Here is a 26,830-nt window from a genome sequence, read left to right on the forward strand (position 1 = left end):
TGTGTTCATTAGGAACTCTTGAGCAGATCAGCTCTTTTGGTTTTTTATTTTTTCTTATTTTTTTAAATTTTAAAATTTAAAAATTTTTTAAAAAAGATTTATTTTATTTGACAGAGAGAGACACAGCGAGAGAGGGAACACAAGCAGGGAGAGTGGGAGAGTGAGAAGCAGGCTTCCCACGGAGCAGGGAGCCCCATGTGGGGCTCGATGCGGGGCTTGATCCCAGGACCCTGGGATCATGACCTGAGCCAAAGGCAGACACTTAGTGACTGAGCCACTCAGGTGCCCTAGTTCTTTTGTTTTTTTAATGTTTGAGGAGCTGTTGTTTACCAAGAAGCAACTACTCGTGGGAGCAAAAGAGTAAATGTAAACAAAAATTATCACCTTGTAAGGCTCCCTGAAGCTACTTTGATGTGTGTGTAGGTTATAGGAGGATACTGATTTTCCACAAAATTGGCTGAGTACAACATTCTAAGACATGAGCGTAATCTACTGATTTGCCGGTGGCTGATACTAGCTTTTTCTTAAGTTATTTTTTTAAAAATCCAGACATTTATTCTGAAGTCAGGGTAATTCCTTTCCAAGCTTTAAAAACCTAATCTTACTCCATTTACTTTGCATCATCTCTGTCTCTTAGTTCCTCAGTTTGTAATTGCTTTTCAAGTTCTTTGGTAATTTCCCCCAGAGTACCTATAAATAATTTTGTTAAAATATTTACGGTTTCTGAAATTTAAAACTATGTTTTCCTTTAACGCTTCTTTTCTTCTCTCTCCTCATGAATGTTCCTTCTTTGGCAATTGCCTTTAAAGTGAACCTATCCCTGCTTCGTGCTCTGGGGCCACCCAGCCTGTAATGGCGAGACTTCCTAGTCCCAGTGTAGCTAAGAGCACTGTGCAGCCTGCCAGGTACTGGACGGAAGTAGCTGCATGCGGCCCTCAGGCCAAAGGTCCTAGACAGCAGATGCATCTCATTATCCTGAATGTCTTTCATGTGTTTGAGAAACGAGTCAGTGCAAGGAGTTGCCTTTGGGGATGGGCGCCATTTTGTTTTGTCGTAGTGCGAGACGCTGCTAACTTCCTATAGGCCTGCATGAGGAAACCTTTCATCTCCCTGCTTACAACATGTATTGGAACTAGGATCACACTAACTCACTCATCCATTTGTTTTGTTTCTGTTTTTCATAATCACGGTCTTCTCTAAGAAATTTCATCCTCCATCTAAATTACTAGCACTTAATAAAGGTTAATACGAAAATAAGGACTCGACATGAATGTTGAAATTCTAGTAATACCCTGGTTTTTGTAAACACTTGTAGTCATGAATACACGCTAGAAACAACTGTATCTCTTTCTAATGTACAGAGAGACAAGGTCATGACTTTTGGGGATTGAGACAATAATTATCTATGGAGTCTGAGCTTAGATGTTTTACTACTAAGCTTTGAATTGTGTTTTGAAAGTATGTCCTTATGGCACATAGGTGTCCCCTGTTTTGCTGTGAGGGACCAAAACACAAGGGCCAAAAATAAGTTTAAAGGAAGTCAGACGGCAGTGCAGAAATAGGTCTGGCCCCACCCAGAGGTAGGGGTCTACTGCTCTTTAGTCTGGGGTAACTTGTGAACTGGTGATTCACTGGTGTTCAGACAGAATATGCTGTCCACTGGGTTTGAGAACTGGATTTGCCGGTGGCCTCAACCTACGTTGTCATAAACCTTCCAATATCCACCGTGACCAGGTAATAGGAGGCCTTCTCCCCCACCCAGAAGCTGGAGGGATTTCGCAGCACCTGAAATGCCCTTTTTCAAGTTGCTGGGAGTTACAGATCTCTGTACCTTTCAGAAAAGTGGTAGGAAGCTATGAGAGAAAATGATGCACTAAAGGAGCGAAGGAATCTTTAAAATCGATCTATTTGTGTTTAGTAAGTAAAAATCGAAACTCCTTGTTCCCAGATATATTATTGACAGAGTGACTGGATTATTTCCTAGTCCTATAAAAAGAAAAGAATACCTCTGAACTACATGTTTATTTTTTTAAAAAGATTTATTTAATTATTTGAGAGGGTGAGAGAGAACAGGGTAGAGGGGAGGAGACAGAGGTAGATGGAGAAAGTGAGTCTCAGGCAGACTCTGGGCTGAGTGCGGATCCTGACACAAGGCTCGATCTCACCATCCTGAGATCATGACCTGAGCCGAAACCAAGAGTCGGATGCTCAGCCGACTGAGCCACCAAGGCACCCCCGAACCACATATTTGGATAGTGTCTAGACATGCCATAGATAATGCTTTGGGATTCTCTTTTAGCCTTATTTGTTGTTGATACCACTGATATACCGTCTCTCTAAGATAAGGTATATCCAAGCTGACTTCGGTCTCTTAAAGAGGAAATTCACTTTTTAGAAATAATTTAGAGATAAAGTTCTGCCTTCATGACATTGGTAACAGTCTCTGCTATTCACGGGCTTGTTAATAGCTAAACAGTGCCTACACCTGTCTTCAACTTTTGTAGGGAGAAATCAATCCTTTTCAAAATTAAGTGACACTTGGAAGAGAGTTAATATTCAAAATTTGGCAGTGGGCTTTTTGTCTGTGTTGATCTCTGTCACTGATTTTTTTTTTTTTTTTAATGTTTATCCCTTTCAGATTACAGGCATCTGCTCACCACAAAGCTTTAGCCAGAGACCAGGCAAATGAGGGCAAAGATTCTGCTGAACAAGGTGAACCTGACTCCTCCACTCTAAGCTTAGCAGAGAAGTTGGCCTTGTTTAACAAATTGTCTCAGCCAGTCTCAAAAGCTATTTCTACCCGAAACAGAATAGACATGAGACAGAGGAGAATGAGCGCTCGCTATCAGACTCAGCCGGTCACGCTCGGGGAGGTGGAACAGGTGGGTACACTGTAAGTCTAATCCAGTGTGCGGGAATGTTCTTAAAATGCAGGATTGTGCTGTTGGCTCCTAGATGGAATTAAGTTGATAAACTGTATGACCTCTCGGGAGTCTGGTAATAACTTCTTTCCTCAGAAAGATAGCCATGCCGAGTACCTTTTTCTTTTCATGATTTGCTTGCCGAAATCATCTGGAATGAATCCATTATGGAGAAAAGAATAGGATGAGAAATCTGCTTTTCACCCGGATGATTTTGATTAATGATTAATTTTGATTAAGAAAATACATCTTCCTGGGGCGCCTGGGTGGCTCAGGAGGTTAAAGCCTCTGCCTTCGGCTCAGGTCATGATCTCAGGGTCCTGGGATCGAGCCCGGCATCAGGCTCTCTGCTTAGCAGGGAGCCTGCTTCCTCCCTCTCTCTCTGCCTGCCTCTCTGCCTGCTTGTGATCTCTCTCTGTCAAATAAATAAATAAAATATTAAAAAAAAAAAGAAAATACATCTTCCTGCTAAGACAAGCTGTGAAACTGCCCCCAATGTAGTCGTTCATTCTATGTCAGTCCCTAAACTGAGATTTATATAGATAGTATTTTTGAATCTGCTTTTTTGCACTTTAACTATGTCCTTCCAGGTGCAAAGTGGAAAGCTCATTCCTTTCTCACCGACTGTTAACACCTCTGTGTCCACTGTGGCATCTACGGTCACACCGATGTACGCAGGGGATCTTCGGACAAAGCTGTCTGTGGACGACAACACGAGTGCCACTGACTATAAGTTTCCTTCTTCGATAGAAAATTCAGATTCTCCGGTTAGAAGCATCCTGAAGTCCCAAGCCTGGCAGCCTTCAGCAGAGAGTAGTGGGAGCAGAGGAATGTTGAGAGAGTTTGGAGAGGCCGAAAGCAAGAGAGTTTTGACAGGTGGAGATGGTGGTAAAAAGTACGGGTCCTTCGAGGAAGCAGAGCCATCCTGCCCTACCTTTAACAGAGTCCGGGAAGGAGACAGCCATAAGGAACCCAAATATGCCGTTCCGAGAAAGGGCAGCCTGGAACTAGGCCATCCTCCCGTCGCCCACCTTGGTGACGAGCTGAAGGAATTCTCCATGGGTAAAAGTCTCGCACAGGGGAGCCCAGACTTGAAGGACAGGCAGCCCTTTGAAGAGAAGGTCGACATGGAGAATGTCCCAAGAAGGAAGTTTTCACTAAGAGGTAGGTTACTGCTCCGGAAGTTTTAGAAACCACCTGGGTTTTTGGTATTGGCTTGATTGGTTGTGTGTGTCTGTGATTATTTTTAATTAAAGTAGGAGGACAGTTTATAACTCGTATCGATTACAAATCACAAGTGAATCCCACTCTTCTCCAGACTTCTCTTCCCCTTGAATCTGACCTGTTCAGTGGATCGATCAGTTTCCAACAATAGGAATGCCAGAGCTCTCGCACACGAGGATTCACTCACATAAGTCTTGTGAAATGCTAGCCCTGTTGGCCCCTTTTGTGACTTGGTGACCCCAAAGGGCTGTGTTAAGCACAGGGAATGAAGACTTGAACCCAGGACTGTGGATTTCCAGACTCCTTCCATGGTCCTGGTACGCAGACTGGTAAGCTCCGCTACTTGGGGCTTTCATTCTCCTTCTGCATTTATAGAAAATGATGGCGTGTAAGTTACGTTGGTGGTTTTAGCATGTGATTCCGGCCACTGGCAATGTGAAAAGGATTGTTTTGGAGGAGAAGAAGCATTCCGTAGTGTGTAGTAAAAGCTCTCTTCCTGTGTCTTGCACACAGGAAAAGACCAGTTGTCACAAAACCTCCCGGGCAGATTGGTTTCCTCACAGAGGATGGCGTGCTACAGATTGGCGTGAATCCATGCGGATTGGGTGACACCCCCCACGCCCCCAGATAGCACTCCATGTGTGGGGCCGCTCGGGGTAGATAGCTGGAGGAATGTCTGCCTGGAGGAGGGAATGCTGACGTGGCTCCTCTCTTCCCAGCTGCAGAGTTCGGGGAGCCCCCTTCTGAGCAGACGGGTCTGGCTACTGGGAAGACTGTGGCCCCCACCGCAGCCCCCGTGTCCTGGAGGCAGCAAGATCCTGCAGAACCAGGGCAGGAGAAATACTCCAGGAGTCCGTGTGCGATGTTCGCTGCCGGAGAGATCAAAGTGCCTGTGGTGGAGGGCATCCTCGATTCAGCCGGCAAAACCATGTCTATTAAAGAGAGGTAACGTGATTGAATGATGGCAGAGTAATTCTCCTGGGGGTGGAGCTTACATGTTGCTGGTAGGAAAAGCTCCGAGTGATGGGCAGAGATGACGTCATGAGCACACAGAGGGCGGTGACGCTATAGGAGTGCCAGTTTTGGACTCAGGTATGGGCGCGAGCGGATGCTGACTTGTGCTTACTTATTTGTTTGGGGTTCCATTTTCTCTTTTTCCTATGAAATTCTTGCACTGTCCCATGATGGGAGCAATGATCTTGGCTCTTTCCCCATCAGACATGTGGCTTCAAATTGAATGCACTTAAGCCTTCATGACTGTCTATGTAAAGTGTATGTAGATGGAATGAGGATAATTTGGGACAGACATTTTTGGGATTAGAACCCAAGTTTTATTTATCCTACAGAAAGGGAAACGGGAGGACTCTTGTTTAGAATTTTTATATCAGGTAATAGCTGTGAAAGATTACATTGGAATATCCAGTAACACTGTAACCTCATTTCCAAAAATCGAATGGAGGATTGAGAGGGTATATTTAAATGGGACAGGGACAAGGAACCAGGGCTAAATATTTCAGGCTGTGTTTTCCTTGTTAGCCTTTAGCCACTGTGGAATTAAACAGCAAAAGATGTCATAGCGATAAAAAGACTAGATGCAGAAAGATCTCTATACTTTTCCAGGGTGACCAGCCCAGCTGTGTCCGCCATCCGCTCTGCCGGCCGGCACCCTTCCTTTACACCTCCTGCCATTTGGAAGCTTTCTTCCTCTGCCAGACAGCAGCCACTCTGATTTTTCTGGATACATTTTGCACTGCCTAAGACTATATATCAAACCACAATCAAAATTCCTCATTCTGCTTTTCAAGTCCAAGTTTTTTGAGCCCCATGCTTAAAAAGGTTAGATAGACGGGGACTTTTTCAACCGACAGATTAGTAAGGTTGTTAAATCTTACGTACTTTTGCCTTCACTTGTTTCAAATTCACAGTAGATGAGACTGCTGGACTGGGGCTTAGATGAAGGGGAAGATAATACCCCATCAGCTAAATGGGAGTGAGGTCTTGAATCAGAGACACTGGCCTGTGCTGGTGTGAATTCCTCCTCCACCAAAACCTGGCCCAGGGAGAATTTGATCCCAGAGATCCTACTCCTCATAATCGGTTGGATGAGAAGGAAGAGACATCATTTAAGGGAATTAATGACAAATACCACTTACACACAAGTTCAGGTGTTTCATACATTGGAAAATATTCCTGGGGTAAAATTTCAGTGAAAGATACCAGTATGCCCCCTTCTTTCACAGGCTCTTAAAGGAGAATCCCCATCTTTGGGTATAATCTGTCTGTTGGGACTTTGGACTTTCGAGGAAGAAGTTTTGTGTCTCTCCACTGTGCAGTAATTCTTGGTTTACCTGCCTGTTTATGGTAAATTTGGTATATTTTCTATTAGCATAATTTACGACGAGCTTAGCTGCTAATACAGGATGAGAGACACTTCTCTTAGAAAATATATCACCAGTGATCTTTCCCCCCTTATGTTGATAGTATTTTTATTTGTACTTTGCTGAAAACACAAACTATGTTACCTTTACAGTCCATCTGTAGTGGTTTTTCCTGAAGCAGGGCTCTGATCCCTCCCTTCTGTTCAGAAAGAAAGAATGAAGCTTGACCTATTTAAAATAAGAATGCTCTTTGTATATTATTTGGCCTTTTTTTTTTCCTTTTGTGATGTAACATATCACGTGGAATTTTCAAACTTTATTTTAACTTCTGATTGCCCTGTTTCACCAAAGTAGGAGTTCGGTTCCAAGGACCACTAAAGCCCAACGGGGGCGATGGGACCGACTCCAGGGGCTGGCCTCCGACCTCCCCTGGGTAGCTGGGGTGAGATTGTCGTATGCTCACGCTGCTGGGTTAGCCGCTCACCTGTGTTCCAACTAGGAAACTGAACAGAGGACTGAAATGTCAGCGAGACAGGGGTGGGAAAAAGATTCGCCTCCTCCTGAATGGATTTTCTCAATTCATGTGTTCTTTGCATGGCTTATTTCCAATTCTACGTTCACATCTGACTCTTAGTAAGAGGTAGAGACTGGACTTCGCAGATTTCCTTCATTGTTTTTAGAAAGCTGCAGCTTTGACTTCCTCAGCCTTGTGCATCCGTCTCTTTCCTGCTTGGGAGGTGGGCCTGTTGAGTCCTTCATTCTGAGGGACACCAGGGGTCATCTCCCTCCCTTGGAATTTCTTATGGACCACCTCACTTAGTACTGAAGGCAGCCCTTAAAGGGAGGCAATGCTGTCCCTGTTTTGTACTCTGATAACTGGGACTTGGAAGAGTGTAACAACTAAGAAATCACAGGAAAGCCTCAGTATGCTCCTCTTCTGGGGGAAGCTGGCTGTTCAAGGAGATGTCCCTAAAGGCTCCTTTTCTTTCTTCCTCTTTTCTGATGTCCTCAATGTCAAGTTTGAACCATAACTAGCACCACTCAGGCTACCCATTGGCTTTTTGCACTGGATTAGTAAAATCAACTGTTTCATAACTGCCTAAATGATTTGGGTTTAAATTGGCCCTGTTCGGGTACTTCTTATTCTAAGTCAAATAAATTGTGTGTTCTTTAGGGGTAAGGCCCTTGAGACCTCTTTAGAAGTATACTAGGCTATTGGGAACCTTATCCACAGTTACCAAAGCAACTGTAGCTGTGCTTTCGGATTCAGGAGAAGATTCCTAAACAAGGCAACAAAGCCATCCTCTCACTGGGAAACTGGTGGAGTGTGAGGGCTTAGGTGAACTCCCAGAGGGGCAAAGAATGTGCCCCTTGGCCCTCACCAGCCTAGCAGTCCGCCCTGCAGAGTTCCGCTCTGGTCCCTGCGTTCCCCCCTCCATTCTCCTGCTTTCCCCCAACCCCCGCCCCACCAGCCGGTGTCCATGCTTCCCCCATAGGGACTGGAGGGCTCTTGCTCAAGATTTCAAGATTTCAGCCACCAGAGGGCCCCCAGATTTACGTAAGAATTCAGGCCCCAGGAGTCTTCTCTGATCTTTGATGTGTCCTCATTTAAAAGACACAGGAGCTCACTCCAGCAGCCTGCAAACCAGCCAAGACCAAGATCTGATAGGAGGACTGATTTGTGCTGGTCTGTCCTATCTGAAATCTGTGGGGTGCCGGTGATTCAAAGGGGGAAGGAAAAAAAAAACAGACTTAAGATTAGGGGAACATGGTTTGCCTGTCCCACATTTGACCCAGCCCCAACGGCAGGGAGCCTGCAAAACCCGTTCTAATCAGGCTGGCCTCTTAGACTGGGCTGAACACAGGCCTGTCAGGCCAGCATTCCCTGCTGAGAAAGTGTGGGCCTTGGCGAGAGAGGCAGACATTTCCCCGGGCGGCCTTGGAAGCACACAGCGCCTGTGGCCCCCAGCCAGGCCTTGGGGTTAATAGGCTAACCCAGTGCCACTCACAGGGCTCCCCGCCTCAGACCAAGCAGATGCCCAGGCTGTCAGCATCACAGCCCTGCAAATAGCGCTCGGACTTGGCGGATGTGAAAAGCGCTGACAGTTGTTTGAATTGCATAGTCGTGTGTGGGAGCAGACCTTTCGCTCCTCGGCCCCCACCAGCGGGTTGTGGAATCACAGGAGGAGGGTTTGGAAAGGTCTCCTGCCCTTCCCGGCCTGCGGATCACCAAGTGGGGAATCCATAATGCATAAAATTTTCAGCGTGTGTTATTCGTTAAGTTAGCCGTCATTGACACTCAGTAAGCCAGGGCAGGGTCCAAGTACTGTGTGGCCTAAGTTAAAATACTGGTTGTTCCACGTGATTCTGCTGACCCTGTAGTCCTTGGAAGTGCCTGATGAGACCCTGCCAACACATCCAGAAGCAAGATTTCAGGTTTGGGGCCTGAAATGAAGGCCATCACAGGGGAGAAAAAAGCCAACATTATAAGAAACCCAGAATACTATGCAGTCTCTAAAACATTCGGACACAAATGGGTCTGGTTAGCTAATGCACTAATGGAGACAGACAAGCCATACTCTGGGAGGCAGGGCACCCCTCCCTGCGCACAGCATCTCCCTGCCCCTCCCCTCTAACCACCCCCCCTCCCCACCTGACACGCAGTGTGACCTCGGTCAGTGAAATCCTTCGCCTGTGTGTGCACTCATGCCTCGTCTGTCGCCTTAGGAATAATCTCCAGTTTCTTTGGAACCAGTAGAGCATGTTGTAGAGTCCACAGTTTGTTTTTTCTAAGTCAGGTTTACGTGCACTCGGGGCAGCCCTCAAGGAAACCATATGGTTATTTGGGTTATGTTTTCATTGCTCCAGACACCCAGGAGCTTTGTTTCAAGAATGTCCTCAAAGACTGTAGCGCAGGATTTCCCATAAGCCCAGCTCATGGGGATGAATTTGACTTTTTAGATTCTCTCAGCTCACTTGGGATCAAATCCGATTAAAAAGGTAGATGGTCAACATGAAGAACTACCGTCTGTGTCAAAGGGGGAGTAAGAGAAGCTGGCCCCGAGACCAGTTTGCAAGGAGAATATCGGGGAGATGAATGTCTCTCATGAGATGGCACGTTGGAAGTACTTCCTCATTCAGGTGTAAAAATACTGGCATGCTCACTTTTTTAAAATCTCACTTGTAGATACTTGGAAATACTCTGTGCAAGTACATAGATACTTTGAAAGCTCTATGCAAATACTAGTTGTTTTTTCATGATCTGATTTTATTTGGTTATTTTTTCTTAGTGGCGTAAAACTGATTCATTCAGAATAATTAGAGAAAAAAGAAATCATTGTGTAGTCTGATGAAAACACCTGAAGGCACTGAGCATTTATTTTCAAGTACATGAACTGGCCCTGGTAGCCTGCAGAATACTGTCAAACATCACAGGCTATAGAATGCAGGGCTAAATGGAACCCTCAGCCAAATGGGGCCTGTCTTAGGATTTTGACTCTAATTGCCAATGTGGGTTATTTTCCTCCACCACCAAGCATGTCTCTGACCCCAGCTGGGAGTCCTGCAATTCAGCAAATTCTGACACTGTCTACTTGGAGATGGCTTCAGATGCCACAGGTTAAGGGCTCTGTTGCATAAGGATGCCCCCTTAACACACACTGTCACATCAGATGCTAGAGGAAGGTTCAGGTTGTCTCCTGGACTTTTGACCCTATATGCTACAGATTGGAGGTTCCAATGACCCCCCTCCTTGGGTTTGGTTTACTAGAGCATCCTTACTAGATCTCAGCCTTCTTATAGAAGCTTATAACACAGGAATAGCTGGATGGAAGAGATGCATAGGGTAAGGTATAGAGAAAGGGCGTTGAGCTTCCAATCCTCTCTGAGTCCCATCCTTCTGGGTATTTATGGAGACCTCATTCCATAGGCATGGTTGATTGGATCATTGGCCATTGGTGACTGATTCAGCCACCAGCCACTCTGCCCTCTGCAGAAGTCAGGGAATAGGACTGTAAGTCCCACTTCTCTAATCACATACCACATGATTGGTTCTCCTGGCCACCAGTCCCCATCCTTAAGGGCTTCCCTAAGGTCACCTGATTAATATAAAGACAACTCTGTCATTCTCATCACTTGGGAAATTTCAAGGGGTTTAGCAGCTCTAGGCCCAGAAGGGTGATGAAATCCAAGAACAAATTTCTTATTGTAAATCACAATATCACAATAAGGTGGCATTGTATCAGTTTTATAGAATGGTCTTGTGAGGTCTTATGTGCTGTAACACAGCGGAAAGGAAAGAAAGGAAAAGGAAGAGAAGGGGATACGTCCAGAACTTGAAGCTCCTTCCCTTTTAGGGGACTCCTTTTCTTTGTGCTTACTTTCCATTCTTTGGATGAATAGACAAGGTATGATTATGTACAAATTTTTAGATGGAAGTAGATTCTTATTTAAGTACTGCAAAATTTGTTTTTCTTATTTGCATAGGAAAACTTTCATTAGCGGAGTCAGGAAGTTGGGTAGAAGGGACCTAAGAGACCATTGAGTCCAGTTCCCAGAATTACCAACAAGGAAAGGATGCCAGGCTGCTGGGCCAGAGTTCACGGCCAGGCTAGAGCTGATGTGCTGCTTTCAAGTATGCCGTTTATGGACATGCACTAGGATGTTCAAAAGACCCCACCCAGCAGGCTCGGCAGAGAAGAACGACGGGGGCTGTCTAATGCCTTTCCCCCCCCCAATCTTTACATTGTTTGAACAGCAGCTGAAATGAGTTTAGTAATCACTTTTTTTCCTTTCATCTTTCCTATGTCTGGCCAACTTCAGTGCCTGAGATGGCTTCATTCATCATAGGAGAGCAAGCTGGAGAAACCTTATGCTCACGGAAACAGCCTTTTCCCAGGCTGTAGCATCTAGGTAGCTTGGTACCAGGTCACATCAGATTGAGCTAAAGTAGGTTAGGTAAAAAACCCCAATTAATTAGATTCTTTTTTTGTATGTGGTTTTCCCCAGGAGGAAAGTTGGAGTCATTTTAAAACATTTAAAACAGGTTTGTAGAGAATAGTTTCCATATTAAGATGGATTGGAGAGACCAAGTAACTTTGGAGGAAAAGAACAGGGCTTAGAGTACAGAGAGACGAAAATCTTAAACATCTTCTTTTGCCTTTTCTTGAAAGATATGAAGTGATTGTCAGTTCTTTATAGTTTTAAGTTTTTAAAGCCATTTCTGCTAAATTTTCTGCAAAGGAGTACTGTCCATCCAGCTCTAGTTGTTAAATGTTATTCCACAAAGTGACCAGAAGGGGTCACTAGAAAACATTTTTCTCTGGGGATGGTTTACCTTCATCTCCTTGTTCTCAGCCCAAGGGCAAGAAAAAAACAAAGGTAATTCCTCTGGTGGAATGTTGATGCTAAGATTTGGGGGAAGGGACATCTTAGAAAAGGGGATGCTTGTATTAATTTTCCAGACAGAACTTTGTTCAGAATAAATGAAACTCAAAAAGATTGAAAGTAGGTAGCTGTGGTCATGTTTTGGCCAAAGACTAACTTACCCAAACTATGCTTCTGTTACAAGGTAGAGTTTAGTGCTGAACCCCTTTTGGTTGGCCTGTTTTCCCCCCAGGTTAGCGCTGTTGAAGAAGAGTGGGGAAGAAGATTGGAAAAACAGACTCATCAGAAAGCAGGAGTATGGCAAGGCGTCTGTCACCAGCAGCCTGCACATCCAAGAAATGGAACAGTCCCTCAAGAAGAAGGTAATGTTCTCCATGTTCAGAAAAAGCATTCAACTAACATCATGCTTGGAAGTGTATCAGCTAGGCAAGCATGCCCTAACTAATGTCCACTCTGGGAAGCGCTGTCTTGCCTCGGGTACACACTGCACATCTGCCTCACAGCAGCCAAAACTGATCAAAAGGTCAAGCCTTGAGATGCTATCAAAGTGCGAACAGCACTGTGGACGTAGTGCGTGGAGTAAGCAAGTTCCTCCATTTTGAAGTGTGTACTTCACGTCAGTTTAAAACCTTCCAAAGCGAAGTCATTTTGGCGTTACAGTGTTGTTAAAACCTTTAGAGTAACAATCTTCAGTTGACCACGAGCCGTTTATAAGATGCATATACAATGCGGTCTTGAATGTCCTGTGCTAAGATTTAAAAACTGAAACATACAAAACAAGAACATATGTGTGGTCAGTGAGCACTTATTTTCTTATTACTTATTATGGTGAGCGTGCTTTACAAGGAGCCAGGTATGCCTCTTGTTGAGCATGTATAGCAAAATTCGTTACAAATTAAAAGCAGGTAATAAAAACAAAAACAAAAAACCAAGTAATGCTCTGTGATCGATACGGGCAAGTGTTTCGATACTGACATGTTGTTAAATTACTAATGTGATGATGACCAGCTTTGGACCAGTCAGTGCGCACTCTCAGAGCTGATGGTGAGTTTCCTGTCGCTTGTCCCTACGCTTGCAAATGCATGTCCTGGCTGGGGACAAGGCGGCCACCTGTCACACGTCCACTGGCCAACTTCTAGGATCAAAAGTCTTCAAACAGAAACAAACAAAAACCCCAAAAAACCAACAGTTCCACCAGGATAATCCCCTGTAACTCTTTTAGTTCTAAAACAACTTAGCATCTATGGAAGAGAGGAACTGTGAATGTGGCCGGTAGCCATTCAGAAACTTCCATGGAAGGGAGGTGCCCATGTAGGATGCTAAGGCGGGAATTCTGGTGCTGTTTGATATGGTCCTTGTGAATCCTCTTAGGTTGAATTGAAAGAAAAATTTGAATTTTCTTGTTTGAGACATATAAGATATTAAAGATAGTGACTGAAAACATCATTTTAGCCGTGAGAATTCTGGTGGTATTTGATATGGTCCTTGTGTGTCCTCTTAGGTTGAATTGAAACAACAATTTGAATTTTCTTGTTTGAGACATATAAGATATTAAAGATACTGACTGAAAACATCATTTCAGCCATTTGTAAAGTTCTCTAATATAGCTGACTTAAAAGCATGTGGGCGAAATCTGGATTTCAAAAATGAGATCTTGAAGTGGAAAAAAACAATAACAAAAACCGGGGTCCCTCGATGTATCCCTGTTGCTCACACACTTTATTTAAAAGGGTCTTGAAATCATCAGTTCAACAATAACTTTAACACTCACTCCTTGTTGGTCATTTTGGAAGATGCAGAGAAGCCGTAGGAGCTGACAGGCCCATATGGGGCTGGCGAAAATTCAGATACAGCTCTCATGCAGAAAATTCAGATACAGCTCTCAAGGTAGCTGGGCTCCTTGGGAACAGTGAATGGGATAGGTGCCCTACCCCTTAAAAGATGGGGGGGATCATTTGAGCTGTGAGTAGAGGATGAGATCTGAACAGCATCCCACTTAGGTTTTCAGAAGGTGGGAAGGCTGAGATGGTGACTGTCTTTGCCTGTCGGGGAGAGCGCAGCCCACAGGAGCGCCGGGGCTCTAAGCATGCCTGGGGCCCGAGTGTGCAGACGTGTCTCCGTGCTCCTGGACATTGCAGAAGCCGCACCCATCGTGAATGCACTCTTCCTCCTCCTCCAACTCCTCCTCCTCCTCTTCTCCTCCTCCTCAGTGACCTAGTTCACCAGGGCCTGAGACAGTAAGCTCTTTGAAGTTAAAATAAGCCGATCTATTTTGGGCTTTTGTAACAGACATTGGGAAATCTCAGGTTCTGTTGAGGTCAAGTGGTTTTCACATGGCCCCTGATAAGCCCTCGGCTTCTTTTCATCCTAAGGGCTGGCAATATATTTCAGTAACACCTTCGCTGGGCTCAGATGTGAGGTGCCTTAAACCTAATCTGTCTTCAGACGGTCCCCCAACAGCTGAAGGGTGCTCGAGAGATGCCTCTGCTCCTGGGTGTCTGAATACTGCTTGGAGAAAGAAAGACATTCATACCATGTGGTGCATGCAGATGGGATCTGGCTGCCTGGGCTGGATCTAGACTTGCTGATGGAGAACTCTGCTAAGGGGAGCAAGTTCTAGAACCATCCATCTTTTCCACCAAGAGAAGAAGAGAGCTGGTTATACAGTCAGGGCTTCACTTCCAGCACAGTTTGCGAATTCATCAAAGGCACAGAACTGTGGTGGCCAGACATTTTCCCGTCCACCCTCCTCTAGCTTTTGTATGTTATAAGCACAACCCCATGAGCTGCAGCCTGGGGAAATGCAGAAGAGGCAGGAAATAGAGACGGGACTCCCTGTAAATCATGCCCGTGGCCCCTATGAAAATCCTCGCTGTCCAGTAAAAATAAAATGTGAGCCGCATATGTAATTTTAGATTGTCTAGTGGCTGCATTAGAAACCAATGAACGATGCCTTGAAAGATCTGTAAGGGTCTTGTTTCTGTCAAAGAGTTTGTCCCCAGACAAAACAAATTCCTGATGCTCTAACCAGCATCCCGTTCTGGATCCTTCCTGGGAAGAAAATCTCTCTTGGCCCATGAATAGATTTGGGGAACTAAGAGCTTCCCATTCCCTATAAAAAGACTGGTTGTGTTTCAGAGAACACCTCACTTAACAAAAGTTCCCTGCTTTCCAGATTTATTCTGCCACACACCGCCCCCCTCGCATCGGGATGGATGATTTGGAGCTTCAGAGCGCAAATCATTTGTTTACTGGACTCTCTCCTTTCCTGTAATAACCATTCTGGGTTCTTCCTCTTTCCTCTCTCTCTCTCCCCCTTTCTCTCCCCTTGCTGCTCTTCTCTTCTTCTCTCTCCTTTCTCCTGTTCTTGGCTTAGTCCAGGGCAGGGCTAACCTGACTTAAGCATGTCTGCTTTTGTAGCAAGTATAATTAGTTATGAAGATGGGAAAGCCATGTGGTTTGTGGATTTGGCCAGGTCCACACTGTCCGGAATGCGTGCACTTGAGCGCGATCCGTAGACCGGTCCCTCCAGGCTAACTCATTCCATCCAAAAAGCGAGAAAAATGAAACAAAGTTTTCAAAGCGGGAGTCTCTCCGTTACCACTCAATTGCATTTATTTATTTATTTATTTATTTTAACCAAGTGATTATTTTAAATTTCCACCTCATTTTGGCATGTTTGACATCAAGGTATGTCGTGACTCCCCTACAGTTTAAGATAATCATCCAATATATCAGACTTTTTTCCAGGAAATAAAATCCCTTTATAGAACGTGCCATTACAAGTTCTGTGTCTGAGTCACAGATGTGGAGTTAATTTCCAGCTGTGCTCAGTAGTATCAGGTCAGTGAATCAAGCTAAGATCTGTGATGTCCCGAAGCATGTTCTTGAAAATTCAACGAAGGTAAATCTGCCACATTCACGTTCTAATTGTCTGCTGACATTGAAATTCCAAATCACAGTTCAGGAGAAAGAAGTCGCCTCAAAGAGCTAAGGGAGGAGGGAGAGAAAGGCTGAGGGTATGATCTCCAAATGAAAGATTATCATCGCACTGTTGGGATAGGAGTTTCCCTGGTGTTTGTGTCACCGACTGTGTGAGCATGTTTGTGCATGCGTCCAAGTGAGCCCAGGCTCCATATCCTTGAGAATGCTTGTGACACCCTAACCCTACCCTACTCTTCCAACACTCTGCAATGTTTCCTGTTTGTTTTAACCTGTAGGAAGAAGGAGGATTTGCAGATGATAGTGCCATTTCTAATCTGCTTTGGGTAAGCCTGACTCTAACGTAGCTGTCCTCTAGATTCTAGCTACAATTCGACCTCGCCATGTATAATTTTCATCACTGGTGTTTCCGTTTTAAACCCTCGCTGTTTGGTTTCTTGCCCCCAGGCAAGATGCCACCTCTATCCAGAGAAGACAGCTATCCTGTTTCTTTAATTTTTTTTTAATCGTATAATGATAAACCTTAAAGACTTTAAGTAAAAGATTTTATGGTAAATGCTGAACCTGTCGATGAACTTCGGGGTTCCCCTCTCTGTAACTGAATATCGCAGAGACTGCAGTAATCTTGTCATTAACTCATGTAATTACTGCACAGAACTGACTCGGTTGTATTTACTGTGCTGGTGTGGGTTTCTGTTAGCTCTCTAAGAAAACAAACAAATAGAAGGGACTGTCTTGAAAAGAGAACTGAAATTGCAATGAGTAAATTAACATCCTGGTCAAGATACCTCGTTTTTGTCTCTACTCCTCCCCTCCCAGCTCTGATAAACCTTCTCTTTTCACCTCTAATCCTCTTGCTTTGCTCTATAGGAACCTGTATATGCTTCTATTTATTCTCCTACTATACCTGCTGCCCATAAACACCTGTCTTTTGTATCTGTTAATCAGGTGAGGAAAAGCCTATGCATTTTAAGCCTCATTGCAATTTCTGAGCAGTAGGGAAGAACTTGTTTCATTTGGGGACATAACTCCTTCGCTGCATTTCAGTGTGTGTGTGTGTGTGTGTGTGTGAGTGACAGAGAGAGAGAGTTCAGTTCTTGTATAATTAGAGTTAGTCGCACACGTCACATCCATGGGTCAGACTTTTAGGTAGACTTGATGGCATTCTTTGACTTTGTAATTGTGAAACCGGTTTAAGAGAAGAATTTCCCCTTTTAATGTCCAAGGTAAGTCAGAAGCCCAAGGACTATGCCGAAGTGTTCTGCTCCCAGTTGGGAACAGTGCTATCTTGCTAGGCTTGATAAAGGAAGACGTGGAGATGCGGTGGAGGTAGGTGGGTGTGGACGGGTCAGAGAGAAGGTAGAGCAGGGAAGAGTCTGGGCTGATAGGACCTCCTCACAGTGATTTACTAAGATGAGAGCCCACAGCCCTCTTGCCCCTTCCACTCCATCTCCACTGTACCTCCTCTGAACCCCACCCCAGAAAGGAGACCTGGCTTGGGTGGAATCTTTCTGTTCGTGCAAAACACACGATCACTGTTAAAGCCCAGAGTACCAGTGATTGTTTTTTATTCTCTTTGGAATGTCCCTGGGGTCAAAGTGACTGGGAGAAGTGCCTACATCCACACTGTCATGAATCCCAGATTCTATCCTCCCTCCATCTTAAGGACCTTAACCTAGTCATTTCCCTCAGAGGGCCTTTGTCTCCTCATCAGAACTGGGATTTCTTTTCTTTTTCTTCTTCTTCTTCTTTTTTTTTTTTTAAGATTTTATTTATTTATTTATGAGAGAAAGATGACAAGTAGGCAGAGAGGGAGGCAGAGGGAGAAGCAGAATTCCCACTGAGCAGAGAGCCTGATGTGGGGCTCGATCCCAGGACCCCGAGATCATGACCCAAGCTGAAGGCAGAGGCTTAATTGACTGAGCCACCCAGGTGCCCCAGAACTGGGGCTTTCTTACCTCTAAGGTGTGTTCTAACTAAAAATTTCATGACTATAGTCATGAAAAAAAGAGTTCTTTATGTATTTTGGATAACGTTTCTCTCTCAGATGTGTCTTTGGCAAATATTTTCTCTCAGTCTGGGGCTTGTCTTCTCATTCTCTTGACAGTGCTTTCATAGAACAAAGGCTTTTTTTATTTCAATGAATTTCAGTTTATTGGTTCTTTCTCTCATTAGTGTTGTATCTAAAAAGTTATTGCATTCAAGGTAATCTAGATTTTTATGCCCTGCTATATTCTATAAATTTTAGTTTGACATTTTACATTTAGACTTATGATCCATCTTGAGTTAATTTTTAGGGGAACTGTAAATTCTGTGTCTAGATTCTTTTTTTTTTTTTTTTCTTGGCAAGTGGGTATCTAGTTGTTCCAGCACCATTTGTTGAAAAGACTGTTTGATGTTCACTGTATTGCCCTGGACCTTTCAAAGTTAGTGGGAGTGTATTTGTATGAGTGTATTTCTGGGCTCTCTATTTTGTTCTATTGATCTATTGATCTGTTGTTGTTGTTTTTTTTTTTCCCAGTAATACCACACTGTCTTGATTATTATAGCTTTGTAGTAAGTCTTAAAGTTGGGTAGTGCCAGTCCTCCAATTTCATTTTTCTCCTTCAATATTATATTGGCTATTCTGGGTCTTTCTCCCTCTCCATATAAACTTTAGAATTAGTTCATCAATATCTGCAAAGTAGCTTGCTGAGATTTTGGTTGAAATTGCATCAGATCTGTAGATAGAGTTGGAAAGAACTGGCATCTTGACAATGTTGTAGCTTCCAATCCATGAACATGGACTACCTCTCCATACATTTTTAAGTTTAAAGAAAAATACCACTCATCAGAAATAGTTTATATTTAATTGCTTCAAAGTTAAAATAGCCCTAAAATTTTGTATTTTTATATCTTGACAGCTTTCCCAGATAAACATTTTATGTACCAGCCTTTGTAGTTGGAGTTCATCAGTGTCTCAGAGACTCCTTACCTCCTGCGGTCCTGGTATCTGTGTTCACTTATGCAGAGGTTCAGAAAAGAAAACAGAGCATTACAACAGCACACACATTCTGTCTAAATGGACCATTTGTCTCTTTGTTGGGCTTTAACACACATTTCCTTCTTCCTCACATGCCTCACAACTGCACCAGAAGAAGATTTCCCTGTATTCTCCTCCCTTCATCTTAGCTGCTGGTAGATGGTAACAAGACCATGGTTAGTTTGAGGTTTAAGCTTAGTTGAGATCTTTCTCCATGTTTTTTTCAGGCCATCGAAGGCTGCGTGTACTGATGAGGGACTAAAATCACTGGCGGGGTTGGCGGGGTGGGGGGCTGGTGCAAAGCCACAATTCTTTAACAGTACATAGAATTCTTACACAAAAAAAGGCTAACAGTACTGATTTGTCACTTTATTTATACTACTTAATCTGTGCTCTTATAATTTCTTTAGCCTAACTAGATGTGAATAAGATAAAAATTTAAAAGCCAGATCACAGTATTTTCTATTCATGAAGCCCTCCAGTTTAAATTTGTACTAATCCTAGTAGAACATGTTAGATTTGCTCTCTCTTCTTGTATCACCTCTCTGTGTCAGCAACATGTGGGAAGATTTATGTTGTGTATTCCCGGTAGGTGTACAGAGGCAAAGCCATCAGTAACAATGCAGTATGCTGAAAACATTCTTGCAGATTGACCCTTTGCCTAATTTCAAACTCTGTTCTATTAAGACTCTTGTCTGTCCCTAAGACCTGCCTTCTTCCCCAGCTACTTCACTTGTTTCACTGCCTTCTACACACACACACACACACACACGCGCACGCGCGCGCACACACGTGCATGCACACACACATATGGTTATTCTCTCCCCTCGCTGTTTCCATCTCTCTGCTACATTCATGGGATCTGCATTTGAAAGAATGGAGGACAGACGGGGTAGGGCTTCTATTCACATTCTGCCCTAACTCTCTTACTATTCCAGTTAATCCTAAACCATCACCAGCTAAATCTAGACGAGCCTGGAAAATGGCACAATACTTACTATAATATATACCATGTCCTTCTCTAAACAAGGAAAGAACAACTTAGAAAGGAAAAACAAGACAATAATGAAATTTAAAGCCAAAGAAAAAGTAGACAAAGATATGTATCTTGTTGTCACATTTTAAGTTCAAAAATTTAATAGCTTGTGAGAAATTGTATTAATCGTCTCTGTGGATTAAAAGCTGTATATTTCTTACCCCCATTATAGAGCCATCTGAAATCAGCAATTAGGGGCCCTAAACCAACTTCACTAAGTAGCCATGTTAAGAAAGAGAGGCAAAAAGTTTTATGTTCAATAGTATCATTGAGAGAGGAGTTTAAAAAAAAACAAAACACTCCTTGACAAAGATCTGGCAAACTACTGGAAGCTTTAAAGCTTCTAAGAGCTGTATCATTCCTGGGCTTGTAGCTTCCACGTTCTTGTAGGAGCTCCAGGGGCATCTGATTGCTTTGGGAAATGGAGTTGTGGACTCGGGGATGCCATTTTTTTGAGTCATGAACCACACCCCACTGCTACACATGGGACTTTGGAGACGTGTTCCCAAGTTCAGCAGAATGATGATGTCTGGCTCTTCGGAGGAGCAAACTTTCTTGGCACTTCATATGTTTTTTCAGAATATTTTAAGCCAAGTGCTACATTGATTTGATTAAAATTCCCTCCTGAAGCTTCGTTTTCAAAGAAAATGTATTATCCTTTTTGAATTTTGATGAGGTCTTCCTGGCAAGTCAACCTTGGAGTTTATTTAATAAGGGTATTGGATTCGGAGAGTTACTTAGAATGAGGGTTATCTCACCAGCCATACGTGGAAAAGTGCAGGGAAAGGGTTTTTAACCTTGGGATAATATTGTATTTTGATAAAATTTAAGACTTACAAAAAATGCACCGTGATAGGGCTCTCTCATATCGCCTTTACTAGAGCCACCAACTGTTGGCATTTGCTCGCCACCCCTGCCCCATCTCGTCTCTTCCCTCCATCCCATCCCCTCCTGTCTCATGTACATATACATGATATACAAAATTGGGGCTCCCTAATAGAACGCTATAGACTGAGTGGCTTATAAACCATAAAAATTGCTTTCTCACGGTTCTGGAGGCCAGAAATTCGAGATCAGGGTGCCAGTGTGTTCTATGTCTGATGAGAGCCCACTTGCTGTTTGTAGAGGATCATCTCCTTGCTGCAGCCTCACATGGTGACTGTCCTCCCGTGGTAGGATGGGCACAGGAGCTCTCTGAGGTGTCCTTTATAAGGGTGTCAGTTCTCTTCAGGAGGGCTCCACCTTCCTGACTGAATGCCTCCCAAAGGCCTCACCTCCTAAGACATCACCCTGGGGATGAACTTTCAGCATAGGAAATTTGGGGCACACAAACGTTCGGTCTCATCACAATACAGTGATGGAGATGAGGAAATGTAACCTTGATGCAGTGTTCAATCCACAGCCCATTTCCAGCTGCGCCCGTTCCCCTCCAGCCATGCCCCTTCTAGCCCCCGCTGTCTCTTCAGGAAAAGGGTTTTTACTTAAATTAATTTAATCACCAAAGATTTCAAAGTCCATTTTGGCTGTGATTGCTCTGTAGAAGAATTCTGTAAAGGATTCACAAACTAGATGAAGGAGAAGTCCTTGTTCATGGCTTAACCCGAATGTGGCCGGTGCAGATACGGTTTTTTGCACATCTCTCTTGGGAACGAGGGAAGGACCCCTCTCCTGTATTACCCTCCATCGTGGATGAACCTTGCTGATCTCTGCTTTCTTGCTGAATGAATCTAGAAGTTGTTTGTTTTTTTGTTTGTTTGTTTTTCCTGTTGGTCAGTTAAGGGAAGTATCCTCAGGGCTCTCCTGGTTTTCTGACTTCAGTCTGTGGAAGGTCTATGATCACCTTGACCTTGTTGCTTCTTATCCAAGGAAAAACTAACAAGAGAATAAGAGCTGGGGAACCTGCCAAAGGAGGTTAAGGCAAGGTCATCCATAGTTTGAAAGCAAAGCCCCAACAGGAACAGTGCACCTCAGGTCTGAGAAGGGGCTGAGGTTCAAGCTGAAGCACATAGCCAGGAGGCCACACCGGCGTTGGAGCCCCTGTCACAGGAGCAACCTAAGACAGTGGACTGCAGAGTGAGCGAGGGAAGCTCTTGCTCTAGGGGGAGGCTTTTTCCTCTCTTCCTTCCTCCACACTCACTCCCACAGCTCCTGCCCCTGCATCTCTCCCTGTCCTATACTCCCTGCCACTTGGCAAATCTTAAATTTTACCAAAACAAAAAATGGCCCCCAAATTAAAAAGCCCTTCTCTTTCATTTCCCCCTCATGATCTGTGCCTACTTTGACCCTAATTCCAAGTAACTCTGAGAGGGGTCGGTAGTGAGAGGAGAGACAGCGTGGAGGACGAGGGAAGACAAACTGTCCTACCAGCATTGAGGACTGCCCGCCCTGGTGTCACCCACCACTGTTATCCACACGTCCCTGGCACACTCCTTCCCCTCTGCCACCTCTTCTTCTTCTTCTTTTTTTTTTTTTTTCAGTTTTTTTTATTAACATATAATGTATTATTAACTCCAGGGGTACAGGTCTGTGAATCGCCAGGTTTACACACTTCACAGCACTCACCATAGCACATACCCTCCCCAATGTCCGTAATCCAGCCACACTATCCCTCTCCACCCCCAGCAACCCTCAGTTTGTTTTGTGAGGTTAAGAGTCTCTTATGGTTTGTCTCCCTCCCGATCCCATCTTGTTTCATTTATTCTTTTCCTACCCCCAAGCCCCCCATGTTGCCTCTCAACTTCCTCATATCAGAGGGATCATATGGTAATTGTCTTTCTCTGATTGACTTATTTCGCTAAGCAAAATACCCTCTAGTTCCATCCACGTCGTCGCAAATGGCAAGATTTCATTTCTTTTGATGGCTGCATAGTATTCCATTGTATATATATACCACATCTTTATCCATGCATCTGTTGATGGACATCTAGGTTCTTTCCATAGTATTCTGCCGCCTCTTCTTGTTCCTCCTCCTCTCACCTCAGCCCAGTCCTGTCCTCTTTCATCCCCTCTCCCGGCTCCCTCAGTTCCCTAGGCCTTTTTCTCTCAGGCCAAATGAGTTCACCAAGGCCTTAGAAACTGAAGAAGCAGGTATTTCCAGAACCCCAATTAGAAGCTTTTGAAAGTAGTTTTTAGGTGGAAATGTTGGTCTGAATGTAGGTTATGTCCATAGCACCATTCATCCTCCGTGATCAGACACATTGGGACCCAGAAGTCCCTTTCAGGGGCTGACCTGCTTCCCTGACTGCCCACCTACCAGAGTTGTCTAGGAAACATGCTGAGTTCCAGAAAACCTTCTTGTAGCACACCTGATTCCTACTCAGCTTTCTCTCTTTTATACTTGACTGTGATCCTTGTGAACTGAAGTGGGTAAGATTTTTCTGGATTGACCATGTCTTTTGTGAGAACAGATGGATGAAATTTCCTAATCAACTGAGTTTAGCTAGCTTGGTACAATTGAGCAACTTTTAAATTGATGGCCTGGAAGAGAGTCTCTATTTTTGTTTATTTTTACAAGGTGTCATTTTGGTGGTCCAGTAGTCCAAACGAATAAGTGGGAAAAAAAAAAATCAAAGTTTTAACGTAAAGTTTTGGTGTTGCTGGTGGTGATCTCTCACCCAAGCTGGGAGTAAGGACATCCCACCTATTTCCACTAGAACAGTTACAGACATTTTTTGGACAGTGTACCCCTCCTGTTTGTTTGCCTGCTCCTAGGCTCATGAAATGCTACATGCTGAAATTCACAGCTCTGTCATTTCCCTGTCCTCTTTTCTCCCTGGCATGCTTTATAAACAGCGGGTCACAGAAAGTCGAGAGAGCCAGATGACTATCGAAGAGAGGAAGCATCTCATCTCTGTGAGAGAAGAAGCCTGGAAGACAAAAGGCAAAGGGGCGGCCAACGACTCCACCCAGTTTACAGTGGCTGGTAGAATGGTGAAGAAAGGTCAGAGTCTGTGTGTGTGTGTGTGTGTGTGTGTGTGTGTATATGCACCTGTGCATGTGGGGAGTGGGACACACACACCAACTCAGTTGCCCACAGAAGGGAGGATGGCCTGTGATAACCCAATTTAAAAAATCAAGCCATGATCTTTTTTAGTTTTTACTCTTATTGAAGTTGTACGGATTTTTTTGGGGGGGGGTAGATTGGGGAGCTCTTCCTACTGAAAACCCTTTCTTCCTAAATGGCATCATCTTCATGTAAGAAGTATAATTCAGTTAGTCACATTTCAGAATTTAGCCAGTTGGCGCTTTTTTTTTTTTTAAGATTTTATTTATTTGAGAGAGAGAGAATGAGAGAGCACATGAGAAGGGGGGAGGTCAGAGGGAGAAGCAGGCTCCCCACTGTGCAGGGAGCCTGAGGAGGAACTTGATCCCAGGACTCCAGGATCACGACCTGAGCCAAAAACAGTCGCTTAACCAACTGAACCACCCAGGCACCCAGAATTTAGCCATTTGGAAGTTGAGCACAGGTTTCAAAAGCAATGGCAAATCTTCTAACAAATCTTAGTCCTTTCCCATAATTGCTTTAAAATTATTTTCATTTTCTTGCCACCTGGCAATCAGTTAACCCAAATAAGCCTTTGTCAATGAAGAAGGAGTTTGCATCTTCTCTTTTTTGGAGGAATTCCTAGGTCCCTTTCCACCAAACTAGAGTTTGCTGGCTTACAAAACCCTATTTCCGGAGAGGTTTTAATAGATTTTTAAAAGACGTATGCCATCCTGAGGAAGTAGGATTCCCTGCAGACGGTCTCTTCTTTGCCGCTGAGCTCTTAAAACTGATTTGAAGTTGGTAGTCAAAGATTTGTGAAATTGACCAATGCCTCACATGGTCAGTGAAGTCACTTTTTGCCTCACGTGGTCAGTAAAGCTGTGAGCCTCCATATCCTATGGGAAATGGTTAAAATCTGGGGTTCGTTCATCACCTATATGCCTATACTTTCATTTCCTAAGGTATTGTTTGAAAACAAATTTCCTGACTTCGTGGTATTAGTGCTCACACGCACTTAGAGTTAATGTATGTTGTCATCAGCTTTCTTAGTTCATGCTTCTCTTCCCTGGAAAACTTCCAGGATCCTCACTTATAAATAGTGCCTAACTCATTATAGGCACATAATAAATATTTGCAGAAGGAAGGGCGGGGAAACCCTGAATTGTGATTAACTCAAATCTTGGTGTAGGAAAACAGAAGGTAATTTGCTCCCACTGAATGAGGTGGTAACTGTGTATTTTCTTCATCAGATCAGAGACCTGTATACACATGTTAAACAACTTTGGCCCGAGCCCTGTTCCTGTGTTAACAAAAGCAGACCCTGAGGCCCATGCTGGTTAAGAACTCAAGCTGGGAACTTGAACCAGAGTTCCCATCTTCCAACTTTTAGCCTGGACTTTTATCCCAATAATTTTGAACTTTGGTTTCTTTCTTATTCTTCCATCTTAAAAATTATCATTTATTTGTAACCAGGCCCTTATTACCAAATACACTGTCCTTGTCCACAGGGATGTCAGAGGAAGTGGATTTGGAGAACAGGGTCAGAGACATTCGTATCCCTTAGTGCAGGAGTTTGCTTTCACATTTCTTGAACAAATCCAGGGTCTTTATTTAACAGGTGCTATATGGCTGGCTCAGGAAATAAATGTCTTGTACTTTTCATGTAAGGAAAAAAACTGTATCCTGTTTTTCTAATATTTTTACCATCTGCTGTTACATGTTTCACTGGAATCATCAGCTCTTTCTGATTTGCAGGAATACGGCATCTAGTGTGCTACACTCACTGCAGAATAACATAGTCCCTATGCCACAGCCACAGAGACTTCTCCGCTCAGCTCAGTGTTGCTACATATTAACCCTGATTTTCCTTCCCTTCTCTTACTTCGTTAAGATGTTTTGTTGTTCCTAGACTGTACCTAAGGATTAGTGCTCTAGTTCTTGTGGCATTTGACAATTCTCCTGAAAGTTCTCAAAATATCCCTTTGAATAAGAGAGCTGGGAAGATGTCTCTGAAGAGAGTAGGTGGCTGGTAATTGCAGGTAGAATTCACTGAGAAGGGGTACAGGGAGTGCTTTAACAGTGTTGAGTTAGGGAGAAACCCTTGCCTGTAGTTGGGAAAGGGAACGTCCCACCTCTGGGAGCTCTTGTGCATGCTGCTGGCTGGATGGGCAGCAGGGGGCGCCCCTACAGGCCGGAGGGCCAAGTTCTCTGAGCTTCAGAGTTTGGGAACTTTTCTGTTGTCTCCCGTAGGTGATGATTTACGGCACCTGTACGGGCTGTGTTACCAAATTTTACTTTATTATCTTTCAAGAAAGTTTGCTTTCTCACATAAACCTTTTTCAGGTTTGGTCATTGAAACAAATGTTTGGATTTTTATGGACATCATCAAGCAAATGTATGTACCTATTAAGAAGTACTTCTAGAATATCACCTAAAACTGAAGTTTTAAGCCACATTTCTGTATTTTTTCTTTAAAAGTTTTATGCTATTATACATCCCTCTCCAGTGAACAGGAGGAGAGCAATTCATTCATTTATTTTTCCTAGTCAGCGATAGTGAGTTACATATTCCGCAAATGCTGTTCTTTGAGGGATGCTTAAAGGGGCAGTGTCATCTAATGATTTCACATTTATTACAAATGAATACAAAGAACATTAACATCTCATTTTGTTCTTTGTAAATGCACTAATTACTTTCCTTTGCAATCCCTTTACTTAGGTGAAGAAAAGGGTACTCATCTTTGTTCTTATTAAGGTTTCTTGTTCCAACCAGATACCCTCTCTATGTTGGAATGCCTTTCTTTCATATGTCCCTAACACTTACACTTTAAAAAAAAAAATTCCCCACTCTGCTTTTTTTTAAAAAATATTTTATTTATTAGAGAGAGACAGGCAGAGAGAGTGCACAAGCAGGGGGAGCAGCAGGCAGAGGGAGAAG

At 43.7% G+C, this 26,830-nt stretch overlaps 1 protein-coding gene across 1 annotated transcript in view; it reads left to right on the forward strand.

Annotated features, from left to right (window-relative positions):
- LOC111155583 (supervillin) overlaps positions 1-26,830 on the forward strand; it is a 91,818-nt gene that overhangs the window by 33,001 nt on the left and 31,987 nt on the right. Inside the window, exons 9-13 of the mRNA XM_022515830.1 lie at positions 2,639-2,882; positions 3,512-4,085; positions 4,865-5,090; positions 12,141-12,270; positions 23,701-23,848. Of these exons, the coding sequence (XP_022371538.1) occupies positions 2,639-2,882; positions 3,512-4,085; positions 4,865-5,090; positions 12,141-12,270; positions 23,701-23,848 (1,322 nt within the window). The remainder of the gene's footprint in view (positions 1-2,638; positions 2,883-3,511; positions 4,086-4,864; positions 5,091-12,140; positions 12,271-23,700; positions 23,849-26,830) is intronic.

The sequence above is a fragment of the Enhydra lutris genome, unplaced genomic scaffold (assembly GCF_002288905.1).
Source record: "Enhydra lutris kenyoni isolate GAN:26980312 unplaced genomic scaffold, ASM228890v2 scaffoldscaffold42, whole genome shotgun sequence".
NCBI classification, from domain to species: Eukaryota; Metazoa; Chordata; class Mammalia; order Carnivora; family Mustelidae; genus Enhydra; species Enhydra lutris.